This window comes from Podarcis filfolensis (assembly GCF_964270895.1).
Source record: "Podarcis filfolensis genome assembly, chromosome: 11".
NCBI classification, from domain to species: Eukaryota; Metazoa; Chordata; class Lepidosauria; order Squamata; family Lacertidae; genus Podarcis; species Podarcis filfolensis.
The window spans coordinates 23,444,892-23,459,249 of NC_139613.1; the positions used below are offsets into that span (position 1 = coordinate 23,444,892).

The following is a 14,358-nucleotide window of genomic DNA, read 5'->3' on the forward strand; positions in this document are numbered from 1 at the left end:
AAAATCCTCCTATGTAGGTCATCTCTGCCGGCAATCTTATTCCAGCTTTTCCACCCAGAGTTTCTGAAACTAAACTTATCCCTTCCTTCTCCAGGGCGTCAGTTTGCATTTCTTAGTACAAAAAGTATTGATGTGATGTGTGATCTTTCCTATTCTAATTAATTCAAGAGGGTTCTGGGATCTTCTCTGTGTGAAACAAGCAGAAAGTTCATGGTGTTTGGGTTATTCCTTCAGAGAAGTTGAGTACAGCTGATTCAAACTGGTTCTGTTTTCTCCTTTAGTCAAGGTCAGCCTTTCTCAACCTGTGGGTTCCCAGATGTTGTTGAACTACAACTCCCATCACCCCTAACTAGAAAGGCCAGAGCTCAGGGATGACGGGAGTTGTAGTCCAACAACATCTGGGGACCCACAGGTTGAGAATCACTGGTCAAGGTCATGCTGACTATAAAAGTAAGGCCAGAAGGAGCCTGGGTTTCCCTTTCACTTTCTATCTCTTTTCCTTCTGGTGTGGTGTTCTGTATATAGAGTTAAGGTTTAGTTTTATTGTAAGTTTAAGTTAAGTCTGCTGCAACTGGGTTTCTTATGGACAGTGCCAATCCTGAATATATTGGATTTGTGACCATTATGCTCATTTGCCTTCAGTAGCAGTAAAGCTCTGCTGGATGAAATATTAATTGCACTGGTCTATTTTTGGGGGGAATCCTGCAACACGTTTAAGTTTTACTCTGCTAACTATACATTGGATCAATATTCAGTAGAATTTCATGACACAGGGTTCCTTAAATTCAGTTTTAGAGATCATCTGCGTTTTTCAAAGGCTTAGAGCCAAGTTTTGTTTTATAAAGGATTTGTTTCGGGTGTATCTAGACTAAATAGGAAAAGGTATTTAGTTTTTAAGCCACAGCGAACTGAACCAAGTTCTGGTCTAGCAAATTTGGACGCAAAATGGTCTCCCTCTTCACGTTTCCCTAATAATCAACATAATTTTAAGTTGGCCAGCTGTGTCAGGCAATGGTTTATATAAGCTGCAGGAAAGCACACCAGGCTGCCCATTAAGTTGAGTGCAAGCCCTTATCTCTGGAGCACAAGTGGCAGCTGACCTCTTGCGCCAGTGCTCTGCTCAGTCCCACCAATGGCCAGCTGTTTGTGATGCCACAAAAGTGAGTGATGCAGGAAGAGCAGGGCACTGTGCAGGCTTAATGGTCCTCAATAAGGTCCTGGAGCAACAATGCCGCCTTCTTTTGTTGGCATGAGTGTGAACTAGCATGACACAAGCATGATCACATGTACCATGTGGGTGGATAGCTGTGTCCCATTTGCCAAGTGTGGAATGGCGATATTGGCTGCAGTGGTATTATTGCACATTAATATCTGTTTATGGGAAATTAAATAAAGAAGAATTAATAACAAGCAATGTGTTGTACCTACAGATGCATCCAACAAGATTGTGTTGTACCTACAGATTGCATCCATTCGTGCAAGACAGGGCCCCTGGTTTATGTATCTCTCCTCTACATAGAATACCCTCCTTGTGTTCCCCCAAGTTGCTTCTCAGGGGTGGGAAATTCTATGGAACAGTATGCAGAGGGATGCAGTAGGGTGGGGAGATTTGTTCTGCTTTGCAGGACTGTAAGCAATTTTGCTCGTTCAAAGCAACCACTGGACACAACCCAAAGACTGAAGGGGGTACATCAATTTATACTTCTTTACCAAACCACAGAATGCAAGTAATACTTTAGAGAAAAACCATGACTGTGCCAAAAGATTTAGGCCGAAATCCCAAGAAACAAGACTGTTGGGGGGGGGCAGAATTGTGCATACAGAGTTTTGCTCGATGCTGCAACTTCCCTCTGCTAAAATGGTAAGCCATTTTAAAAACTGAACAGCAGTATGTCTTTCCAGCAGTGGGAACTGCAGCAGTATCAACATCAGCTGGAGGTATAAAGCACTATCAGAATTGGTCAGTTGGACCATGCTTACTCAGAAGTAAGTCCTACTTACTGTTCAATGGGATTTACACCATGGTAAGAGAGTTTAGGCTTGCAGCTGCCGTGTTTAATTTGTCTTTAGATAGATAGGGAGTATTTAGCAAATGGGACTATATTAAACATGTAGCACCCGCAAGAAAATGTTGCAGGGTTCCCCTCCAGGATGTTCCATTCCATTTCCACCTTACTCTCAAAACAGCCAGTCAGGATTTAGTGGCCAATGAGTACACTCAGTCCTCACTGGGGCTTTGTGGGAAGGGGATAGAGACATCTAAATATTTCTGTACTTCTGCAAACCTTGGGGTACCCAAGATTGCTGTTGTGTGTGAGAGTGCCATGATAAGCAATCATGCTTTTGAACACAGATTGTCAAATAATACGTCACAATACTCTATTTTAGCGTGAAAGGAAACAGTATTTGAGAACTCTGTCCAATTGAACTTTCTGAACACAACAGGGACATATTCAATGTAAAGGAAAGAGTATGTGGGAAAATAAAACAGGGCACACTGCATTTTATTTAACCAATAGTGATTTATATGCATACGTTTGAAAAATACTGCAGTTAAACCAACAGCACAGGATATGAATTTTCATAAACTTTCCATCTGGATGTTACTGGTGGAGAGGAAGGAAAAGCACAAAGAACAGCACAAAGAGTACTAGTGTCCATAATCGTAAGCTTACCTAAAAATGTGTTGGATATATATTCAGAGACCTGATTGCCCGATCGGCTCATTTCAGATAAGTGGGTTAGCTCCCGGTTGAGCATTCTTTTAAACTGCAAAGAAAAGCAAAAACAGGACACGTCAATAGGCAAGAATTGAAGTCCTTGCAATGAGAAAATTCAGTCTTCTTTTAATATTAGGCATATTCAAACATTTAATTCAGCAAACCAGCTCACTTCAATGGGCATAATGCAGAGTCAAATGGTATTTCCAGGAGAAATACATTATTCTACTTAATGTTATATAAACAGATGCTGAAAGCAAACTGTGGGAACGATGGCAGACAGATCAATAACACTGCAAATGTACTAGATTTTAATTTGAGGGGGAGGGGGATTACTGCCATTCAAAAGTTTATACACACCCACACCCACTTTTGTCCTACAGAAGAAAGAAAACAATATTCTTGGCTTCTCATATTCCTAGGCCATATTTTTGTATTTTGATATGAAGTGCACTTTTCAAAAAGCCATCACATAAATTGAAAAATGTCAACCCTGCACGATTTCAAGTATCCTTGTTGGAAAGAGTATGAAAAAGCTCAAAAGCTCTCATCTGCTCACTAAAAATACGTATGTGTATCTAAAGCTAAGCATCCAGCCCCCCCCCCCCCATGCTATGGAAACTGGAGCACTCTTCATTTTTTGTTTGTGGATATAGCTTTCTCACAAAGAACAGAGCATCTCTGGCATTTTAAAAACAAGATCATGAAACTGGAGATACAACAGCCCACTCCAAGCATCAACTGACAAAGCCCTCCAGCTTATATTCCTGTGATGTTCTGCCTACTAAGCTCATATACAATATTTAATTATTATTATCCTGAGCCGCAAAACTTTATTTCGTGCTTTGGTAATGGGTTTGCAATCACATGTTTGTGTAATTTTGAAGACTACAGTATTTGGGAGCTAGGTTGATATAGCAGCTTGTGCTGCAACAGCTACCCTTACTGCAAGGGAGAAAATCCATTTCTGCAACCCCCTAGCTCAGCTTTCCACAGGCTGAAGTTCTCCAGCAGCACAGTGCACTGGAATAAAGAGTTGCAAGCCTCCAGAATCTTAATATAGGCACAATGGTCCAGGGAGAGCTGACATGATTCATGCTCCAAGGAAGTTCCCTTCGGCAGTCCCTTCTGACTTGAAATGGCATTAATGTTAGCTGCTGGTTAGATGATGTGGAGAGGGCACAATGAGGCCAACTCCTAGCTACTTAAACAAGGGCACAGGAATCCGTGGGTCCAATCCTATGATCTGGGGGGCATGAACAGAAGAAGAGAGAAAGACTAGGGCAGTGGATGGGGAGAAAAATTCCATACTGTGGTTTCTAGGTGGACAAACATGTTTGCTAGGCCGTTAGGGAAATGGACGCTGGCTTGGATAGCTCAGTTGGTAGAGAATGAATGAGACTCTTAATCTCAGGGGTTGTGGGTTTGAGCCTGGCAAAATATTCCTGCATTGCAGGGGGTTAGACTACATAATCCTTGTGGTCCCAACTCTACGATTCTATGAATTAATAAATCACCAAACATTTCCATAGGCAGCAAAGACAGCCATCACACTTGATAGAAATGGGCCATTTGTGCTTTTCCATTTCCACCTGGCAGCGAGGGGCTGCTCCCCCATAAAACAGGATGTGCACCTTTCCCCTGTTCCTAGGGGTGTTTTCACACATGAGGCTTGGAAACAGCTCATCAGGTTATGAATGGAAAACCTGCACTGGCCAAAATGCACATTTGCACTGCAAATGCCCCTCCCTCCAACGCTGTCTCCAAAGAACATGGAGCATGTTTTCCTCAAACTCCTTGTCTACCACTTCTCTCTGATATCCATTTTACCATACAAACTGCATAACTTGAAAACAAAACAAAACAAAAATTATGTGGGGAAAATGAGAGAAAATGGGGCAGGGTACATGCTTTGAAAGCAGTCCACGCCCTTCCTTTCTTTTTGCTCAGCCACTCTCATTTGCTCTTTTAAATTTACATGTCTCTGCTTCTTTCATTTGTCATGTTTGCTTTAGACAGTTAAGCCTGCAAATGAGCAGCATATCTACCTGTTTCCTGGGCAGCGCTTATTTGATATGTATGTCCCTCTTTGTGCAAATGCACAAGGTAGGAGAGGGTCCCTATCACTGGTTATTTCATGACAGCAGCGGTTTGTTTCGATCCCTGGTGTTTTCCCGAAGGCACATCCATAAAGGACCTCAGAAACGTTCCAGTCGAGGACTGGCACATACAAATTTCTCTCTGCAACTGGGGAACTATCCCCAGCAGCAGATGGCAACAAGGGGTCTTTAGCTCTGAGCAAGGGCGGACATATGCATGCTACACTACCTTTGATTTCTCATTAAAGGGGGCATTGCGGGATATAAATATGGTTGGTCAATCCAGCTGCTGGCCCTCCTCAGAGTGCTGAGCCAGGCGGGGAAATGATGACACGGGGCCCCGGGGCAAGCATCAGTAGTGGACCTCTCAGGGTGCTGGGCAATGGCACCTAAGGGCACTGGGAACTGTAGCTGTGAGAGGTAAACTATAGTTCCCAGGATTTTTTGAGAGAGAAAATTACTTGTACTTTAAATGTATGGGGCCTACTCAGCACAATATTGCAAGCCTATAGAACCTCTCCTGGAAGTAATCCCTATTGAACTCAATGATACTATTTCTCAAGTAGGCAAGCGTAGGATTGTGCTGTAAGGCTACAATCCTTTGCACATTTATCTAAGCCTCGTTGAATTCAGCAGGATGTACTTCCAAGTAACTGCTTAACTCCTACCTACTTCAATGGGACTTTGCATCTATAGCAAATTTTAAAAGGGATTCAATCCCTTTCTCTCCAGATGTAAAATGCATTGGTTGTCAAACACAATGATGCAAAACTGATCCATTGGAAAATCAACTGCTTACATTTTTTTTAATGATTCGGCAAAAAAGCCTGCACAGATAAAAAGATTCCCTCTACCTGCAAGCCAGCAAAACTCATGCACTAAGCTTGGAAAAATAAAGCAGAGAAAAAGTGTGTGTGTGTGTGTGTGTGTGTGTGTGTGTGTGTGTGTGTAATCTCTTAAGCAAAAATCACCAACAAAACCAAACACCAGTACAACAGTATATTACCGAACACATATATTAAACTGTCTCATCACTTGAGGTTCTTACTCTGCTTGCTAAGATTTAATTAACAATAGTGCATGCACTTGAAAACTCAGTGCCACAATAAATGTCAGTGTGTATAACTGCAAACTGCATGTGGGGTGACTGGCCAGAACAAACTTCAGTATCACAATAGGGAGTGTTGAATACCCACCCCCTGTTTTTTTGGTGGGGGTGGGGGGATGGGTTGCTTGCAGCTGGTTACCCCACCCCCTGCTGGTTCTATCAAATCTGTATATCCACAGAGCTCAGGGCAGCATACTTGCGGATTATCCCATTTTGGGGGCTTGCCCAAGCAGGTGAACTTCCCAAGGCCACCCAGTGACCTTCAAAGAAGAGTAGGGATTATGAGAACCCAGGCTTCCCTAGCAGAGTCTTCTCCAACCTCGTGCCCGCCTTCCTGATAGTTTTTGACACCAAGCCTCCTCAGGCTCAGCCAGTGTGGCCAATGGTCAGGGACAATGGGAGTGGTGGTTCGAAAGATCTGGAGGGCATCTGGTTGGAGAAAGCTTTCCTAGTCCAAATCCAGCAGCCCGAACCACATAGGCTATCTGTACTACTTGATACACAGGGCTAACCAACTATCAGCTGTTCGGCATTGAATGCAGAAGCACTGCATGCACACGACAGGTTGCTGGATGGGGAATTCTACACAGAGCAGCCTTTTGCTGGGAAATCCATGTGTGAAAGCCTGATTTTTTTTGCACACAGAATTCTCCTTGCTGACTCGGGATATTCATCTCTTCTTGACCAAGTGAGAACGGCATTGTTCCTTGGGAGCAAAGTATTGCGAGTACTTGGAAGACAGAACCCTCAGGATCCTGAGCAAAGTAGAAGGCACCTCTAACAATATAACATAAACAGAGCACTTGTAATATTTGAAAACAAGTTATCCGGCATATGGGAAAACCAGTTCTTGAAAAGAGAATTGTTCGAAATTCTGGAAACAAAAAATATTGGGTTGAGGCGAGTGTGGTCTGCTTTAGAACCAAAGTACCTGATGACCTAAATAGCTTATATCCAAGTTGAGCATTCTAAGACATCTTTGTTGGTCCTAAGCCAATACTGCAATTGATTTAACACTATGGTGCATTTAACTGAAGCTCACTGATTTTATTTTACTGGACCATTAAAGAACACACTGTATGAATATCAAGGAAAAGAGGATAATGCGGAAGTGTTACATGGGCATATAATTAAGGAACAACCCAGAGAAGATATACATGCCCCCACCCCACCCCGTGATTTACTCCGGGAATCTAACACAGCATTTTATGCTGCATGTGATGAATAAATCAGTATACCTGCTAATGTGAAGAGAGAGAAAAGCCTATTTGGCTTTCTTTTATAGAAGCTTTGTAAATCAAGACTGATTTTCAGCATGTATAAATTGTAAGACAGGTCAACATTCAGGGAAGACCATTTTCCGCCTCCCATCATTTCAGATGAGATTTAATCAACTGAAGCTGTGTGTCACACACAGGAAACCAGAATATGCTATTAAAACACATCCTTGGAAACAGAGATCTACGTTGTGATCAGAAAGCATTATGAATGCATGCATTCAGCCATTATTAGTCGCACAATCTATTTAACTACGTTCCCCTTGGTTAATGGAATATGGCACAATAGTTCCAATCTGATATTCGCCAAAAAGCAGACTTCAACTTTATTATAGGCATAATCAGGCATGACTGAAAAATGAAGGATCTCTTTCCACTGCTACCAGCTAGATATTACAAGCTATTCTAATATATCAATACAGTCTCAGTCTATAGTGCAAAGAAAAACAACCACAGCTTTCAAATAATTATTTCCACAATCTTGTTTTTTCATAATTATGCTTTCAAATCAGACAAGAATGGTTAAAAAGTAAAAAAAGAAGACATTCCTACCTTTATGTAGCCCCAAGACACTGAGAGTAAATAGTTTGCTTCGGGCATTTTTGATTTTTTTTAGGGTTACCAATTTAAAACAGAATTTTCCAGTCCTCTACTGTTATTGAGATAACAGGGGAAAGTATGCTGGATTCTTTTAAATGAATTTTGCTTTTCAGTTTGTTAGTTTTGTTGATCTATTGATTCCCTGTGATTAGGTACACAAGAGAACATCTAACTGGCATTCCAGTTGTGAGATCTTCTGGTTATATAAGAGCCATTTGCAAAATTCCAAAGTGCAGTAAAATTCAAGGACTTGGTTGGAAAGACATATTTCACCAGCTGAAGAGAAATCTGAAGAGCGGAAAGAGATCTGCATATTTCCAGAACACCACGACTTAATGAATTATGTATGCCAAGATGCTCAGCTGCTGAAAGAGACTTGTTCTATATCAACAGCCTACCAAATAAGAATCTGCAGGGAAGCTACAACCAGTGTCAAGTAATCCCTCCCATTAATCTCAGATAAGAGCCAATCACGTCCCTGCCGAAATATATAAAAGCAGAAGAAAAAGCCATGACATGTGTGTGCTAGTTTCTGATTGGGCAGCATAGGTGAATCTCTTGGGGAAAGGGTAGTTCTCTTCTTTTGTGCTAAATGCCATTTAATAATGGCTTCCCTGCAGCATTACCTCTGTGCAGACATGATTAATTAGCTGAACTTTTGTGAGTGTGTGTGTGTCTCAGTAGCATTTTCTAGCTCAGTGAGAGGGGTTCATTGCACCCATTCAACGAGGCAGAAGTGACTGCTCAGCTCAGGTTAAATGTCATTGGCTTATTAGTTCACTGCATTTTTTATTTTAAAAGCAGCACATTTTCTAGAGCACTTTATTTTTAAACAGCCGAACGTGACGAAAACCCTTGCAAAACTGTTTAGCTAAGTCTCCAGTGCAGCAATTCTACTGCATTTCAATCTGACAGCATCCATATTGCGTTGTTAGGTGTGTACACACAGCCTCTGGTCAGCCTGGTAGCTCACATACAGTATGTCCCAAAAAGAGGGAGAAATTAAATACGAGCACTTAGGAGTATCAACACTGTACTACATTTCAAACCAGGTGCAAGCATTTCGTGAAGCAGTATGAACAAAGAAATCAGAGTCAACAAAAGAGTTGCCGTAGCACTGCAGCTTCCCCTCTTTGCGTCATCACAAACAGAATCAATTTACAGAGGGATGGCGGTTGTCAGTGTGCTGCAGGGAACTCGGCACAGAATCCGGAAACACCTTAAAGACCAACTTCTTCACTGCGTCGCAAGATCTCAGAGACTGCATCTCTCTCCATCAGCTGAACGAAGCATTAACTTCAGTGTTAGCAATTTATGAAACCATCCACGAGGGATTTTTATATGTGTGTTACTAATCTCCACTGAAATTAGGCCAAAGAGCAAACGGCAATCTCCATTTGTGATACATCTAGTGAGAATACAATGTGCTGCAAGAGTTATATTTCTTTCAGAAACACGTTTTGCTTAATTAAATATTTAGTATTTAGTACAGTGGTACCTCGGGTTAAGTACTTAATTCGTTCCGGAGGTCCACTCTTAACCTGAAACTGTTCTTAACCTAAGGTACCACTTTAGCTAATGGGGCCTCCCGCTGCTGCCGCGCTGCCGGAGCATGATTTCTGTTCTCATCCTGAAGCAAAGTTCTTAACCTGAGGTACTATTTCTGGGTTAGCGGAGTCTGTAACCAGAAGCGTATGTAACCTGAAGCATATTTAACCCGAGGTACCACTGTAGTGAGTTTCTTAGTACATAAATGTGTTGTGGGAGACACCTTTGCATCTACCTTGCTCTCCACCTCGCACCCACAACCCCATCCTGGCACCAATTCTGCTGGGTGCCCTTCTTGGCCCTCCATGACCAGCTGCTGCCATTGCCACATGAACTGGCTTCCCTCAGGCAGGCAAGGAAAGGCCCCAAGAAATTTTCAGGTTGAGTCTCTCTCTCTTGTGCGCTCTCTCTCTCCCCCCTTTGTGTGCCTTCCTTATTAAAGGGGGGTGCACCCCACTTTACGCAATTTCACTTATGCACGTGGGGCCCCAGAACATAACCCCCACATAAGTGTGGGGGCGTTGTCTGTAATTCCCCAAAATGAAAATGTTGCCATGCACAATCATAAAGAAAGTTTGCATCTCCCCCAATAAAAATTTCAGTGTGCTGGTTAACACACAATGCCAGACCATGATATACAAGGGAGCCTAGGGTTTACCCCCCCCCCATAACCTGTACATGCCCTGATTAAATATTACAGTGGTACCTTGGGTTAAGAACTTTGCTTCAGGATGAGAACAGAAATCATGCAGCGGTTTAGCTGGGTATGGTTTAGCATTCAAGTGAATCAGCTCTACGTAATCCTGAGCCCCAAAATTTACAACCCACATCTATGTATGCTTACCGAGAAGTTAGTCCTACTGAATTTAATAGGACTTTTCCGCAGGGAATCACAGATTTGTAGAGTTGGAAGGGACCACAAAGGCCATCTAGTCCAACCCCCTGCAATGTAGGAATCGTTTGCCCAACATGGGGCTCAAACTCATCACCCTGATATTAAGTGTCTCATGCTCTACCAACTCAGCTATCCCCAGCTTTCAAAATGAAAGTTGACTTTAAATTTCAAAAATCAAATGAAGTAAAGTCAAGTCTGCTTGGTCCATTTTACCTCTAATCCAGGCATCATATCCTAGCACATGATTTTACACCAAGGTGACATCTGGCTGGGTAGGACCTGCCCCACTCTCTGAAACTGTGCACTGTACTGCAATCTAAATTTCACATTAGAATTCTCAAAATAGTTCCAGGTATACTATACTTTGGTGCTTTAACAAACCCCCAAAACATGTGAGGTTCAGGATTAAAATAATAAACCAGGGCTATTATCAGCGTGACACTGATGAACTAAACAGAAAAGGCCAGCAAGCAACAAAAACTGAGGATCTCTTAAGGTGCATTTATGTATAATACGGGGAATAGGATGTTCAGAGACAATCGTCCTAAGGGACTATTCCTTGAACAGAGAAGAGTAACCTAATTCCAGGGTTGCTATCACATTCAAAAGGTTTAAGCAAACCACAGCAACAATAGCCACTTTAGATTGTCTGCTGGCCTGACCTAATTGGGTAATTAATCTGTCTATTATTTTCACACTGATAACCCAGACCAGGTAATTTAAATAACAGGAATGTTTATTATTTATGTGAGATGTAGTTTTCTATCGAAGAACAACATCTGGACAATGACTGAAGAGTAGTCCTAGTCAAAGAGATTTTGTAGGTACTGAAGCACTTGCAAAATATGGCAAAAATCTATTAATAGAAGTGTGGTAAGTGCATATACTAACAGGGGACAGAACCTATTGTCTGCTTTCAGTCTTAGAGGAGGAATATGACATGTCACTGAGGGTGCCTTGACTTATTAAAGGAAGCAGCTTCTCCAATTGTCACATTTTCCTTCTGCATGAATTTAAACATTTTGGGGGTGTGAAAGTCAAATAAATTCAGATTCCGATACCCCGCAAAATGCAGGATTGTCATTTACAGGGATCTTGGTCACCATTAGTGATTAGAAATTGCAGAGATGGTGACTCAGAGTCCCTGATTTGCAGTACACTCACAGCAGCATGAACATAGCTCAGTCCTGATTGAACTCTCATCAACTGCAGAACTGAGCCAGCATTTTGGGGACCACAACCCTCCTGAAAAGCTTTCTGCAAAGAATTTGAATTTCTTGTCCTAATCAAGAGCCAGTGAATTAAGAGAAGGGCTCAACCACCAGGCAGTATGTGCTCTGCTGCACTTGTGGAATTTATTTACCTTCCTTTGTGTAAAGACCAGGTCCTTGATCACACAGACAAAGCATATGTGCAAAATTCTTTATGCATGCAGGCACTTTCCAGAAGTTAGGTTAGCATAAGACTCAGTTGTTCCCTGTGCACATTTCTCCCGCTGTAGTGATAGGAAAGAGGGCAGAGGAGGAGAGCTGTTTTTGCTAATACAGTGGATGCTCGGGTTGCGAACGTGATCCGCAGCGTTCACAACACGGGTTGCAATTTGGCACTTCTGCGCATGCGCAAAGTGCGATTTAGTGCTTCTGCACAACTACCAAAACCCGGAAGTAACCCGTTCCAGTACTTCTGGGTTTCGGCGGTCCGCAACCCGAAAAATGCAACCTGAAGTGGCTGTAACCCGAGGTATGACTGTAGAGACAGAATTACATAGTATGCAGAGGAAAACTGAAATGAGCAGACAATAGGCAGCTAGAGGTGCACAGCTTTAATCTCCTCAGAAATGCTTTTCTGCGACTCTGACCTAGATACTACACATAACAGCATTTAGAGTGAAAGAAAACAATCCCAGGAGTACATTTATATTAAAAACATGAATTGGTTTTAGCTGAAGGAGGGGCTCAATCAGTGATTCAATTACACCAGCACCAATGCTCCGGATGCACAAGGGTCATGTTGAAATTTACGTGTTACAAAGATTTTTTCAGCTGATGTATCTTAACCGTGTCTTACACAATACATTTGTAAACTTGGCAGCTTTACTTCAGCACCCTTACAATGTCAACTTGTGCACCCTTACGACAGGGTGGCAATGAAACTAAGGCTGAATCTGTTGGATAGTGAAGACCAGAGAAACTGTTCGAATTAGGTTCTAAAATTCCATGTTTCAATTTCTTTTTAGATCCATCTGAAGCCTAAACGGATAGAAGCAAGAAAGCTAAAAATAGGATGGTTTGATCTACTAGATTTTGCGACAGCATTAAACTTGTAATAATTACTTTTACAATGTACTGTATAAAGTTTTGGCATTTGTGCACACTACACAGTTCTGTTCAATTCTGTTTGCATATACTGCCCTCTACTGATAATAAACAGTATCTTAAAGCAGCTATTTTGTTTTTCCTAAGCGTTGCTGTACTGCAGACTACCTAGCAAAGTTTGCTCAGCCACTGCAGTCAACTACAACTTGTATGTCTGCAGTTGTGAATAAGGCTGTTTAAGTTTTGAAAACTAAGGTACAATTATTACTGCATTCCGATCATTAATAGGTAGAGTAAAATATTTCTGTTAACAATAGTCTTGGGTTTGTGTGTTTATATACAGCAGACTTATGTATAGAGCAGTTTGTAGAGAAGTTGGAAATCGGAAATGACTTTTACTCACTGTACCAGCTAAAGCCTTCACCCGTCTGGTGCCCTCCAGATGTGACTGGACCACAACTAATTCAACAACATCTGGAAGGTGCCAGGTTACTCTACTAAGGGACAGGCTCAGGCCTTCAAAGTGTGGCTTTGCATGACTTCTTAAATGTTACCAAACCGGGGAAATAAATTTACCCGTATGTAAAGGAAGAGAGGCTCATCATTTCTTTGAAGAGTTCTCTGGTTTAAATCCAGTTTAAAGAACCACAGGCAGGTTACCTCATCCCATTCTCCCCCGCTATGTTGAGGAGTATTGTATTTATGTTTAAATTATAGTCCTTATTTATAAATTTCTTCATTCTGGACAATATGTACACCTACCTATCAACAACCTATACAGGAGCTGTTCATATCATCATCCTAAGCAGTGCTAAGAATATTTATCTTATGAAGCTATGCCTAATTTATTTATATCACAATCAGCACTTCATTTTTGTTCTGCTACACGACTGGGCCAATGGGATCTGTAATTGACACTGACATTAACTGCACAGCTCCTTTGCACTGTATTTGTTATTTTGTACTGTTATAAAAGCAAGTTACTAAAAAAATTAAGATTGGGCGAATCGTTGTCAAAGTTGCCTCCAATCCTGTCTGTCTTTCACGAAGGCTGGCTTGGAATTCCACTGTGAGAGGGACAAAAGAACTGGATATGTGTGTCAGGTGTGGGGGCAGGAAGAAAAAAATCTATATTGTTGGACACAGAGCCACGTTTCAGCACCACACGTATGCAAAGTCTTGGGAAGGATGGTGCAGAGGATTTTTTTTTTGCAAAGCAGAGAGCGCTTATTTATTTTAAAAACTTCTATCCAGACTTTCCACTTATACGTGGGTTACAGTAATAAAAAAAGTAACAATAAATTACAATCAAACGTTTAATCAAGCAAGGCTCGAACCAGCAAAATGCATTTAGTATGTTCACTTGACGGCATTTGTAACACAGCTATCCTGTTTCAGGCTAAGATTTCAAAACAAGGCCAGAAGGGTGAAACTACAAATGGCACCACCAGAGGGCCACACTCCACAATACTATCCTTGTCTGCCTACTGCTTTCACGGTGGGTTTTGTAAGGCTTATGGGCTACACAACACTTGCCAGGATGAAGTTATTACACAGTGAGTGAGTGAGAAAGTGTGTGTGTGAGAGAGAGATAGAGAGAGATTATGTTTCTGGTTTATTGCCTATAAATGTTCTTTTGATCTTAATCAAGGCAGCTTCTGACAACAAATGTGCTTTTCGCTGCAGAGCAGCCAGGATCATTTAGGTTTTAGATTGTAAGCAGCAACATAAATACTGAGACTCTGTTTAGAGCACAATCAGAAAAAACTAATTGCACAGAAAATATTACATGGTGA

At 41.7% G+C, this 14,358-nt stretch overlaps 1 protein-coding gene across 13 annotated transcripts in view; it reads right to left on the reverse strand.

Moving 5' to 3' along the window:
* Positions 1-14,358, reverse strand: part of PDE4D (phosphodiesterase 4D) — a 628,032-nt gene that overhangs the window by 16,070 nt on the left and 597,604 nt on the right. For 12 of the 13 annotated variants that reach the window (XR_014539630.1, XM_083576112.1, XM_083576107.1 and 9 more), the window contains one exon: positions 2,676-2,769. Coding sequence is in view for 12 of the 13 variants with exons in the window: in XM_083576112.1 (XP_083432238.1) it covers positions 2,676-2,769 (94 nt within the window). In the remaining variant the exon portion in view is untranslated. Of the gene's footprint in view, positions 1-2,675; positions 2,770-7,756; positions 8,173-14,358 lie in introns of those variants that run through there. The other variant, XM_083576109.1, reaches the window with a different exon arrangement.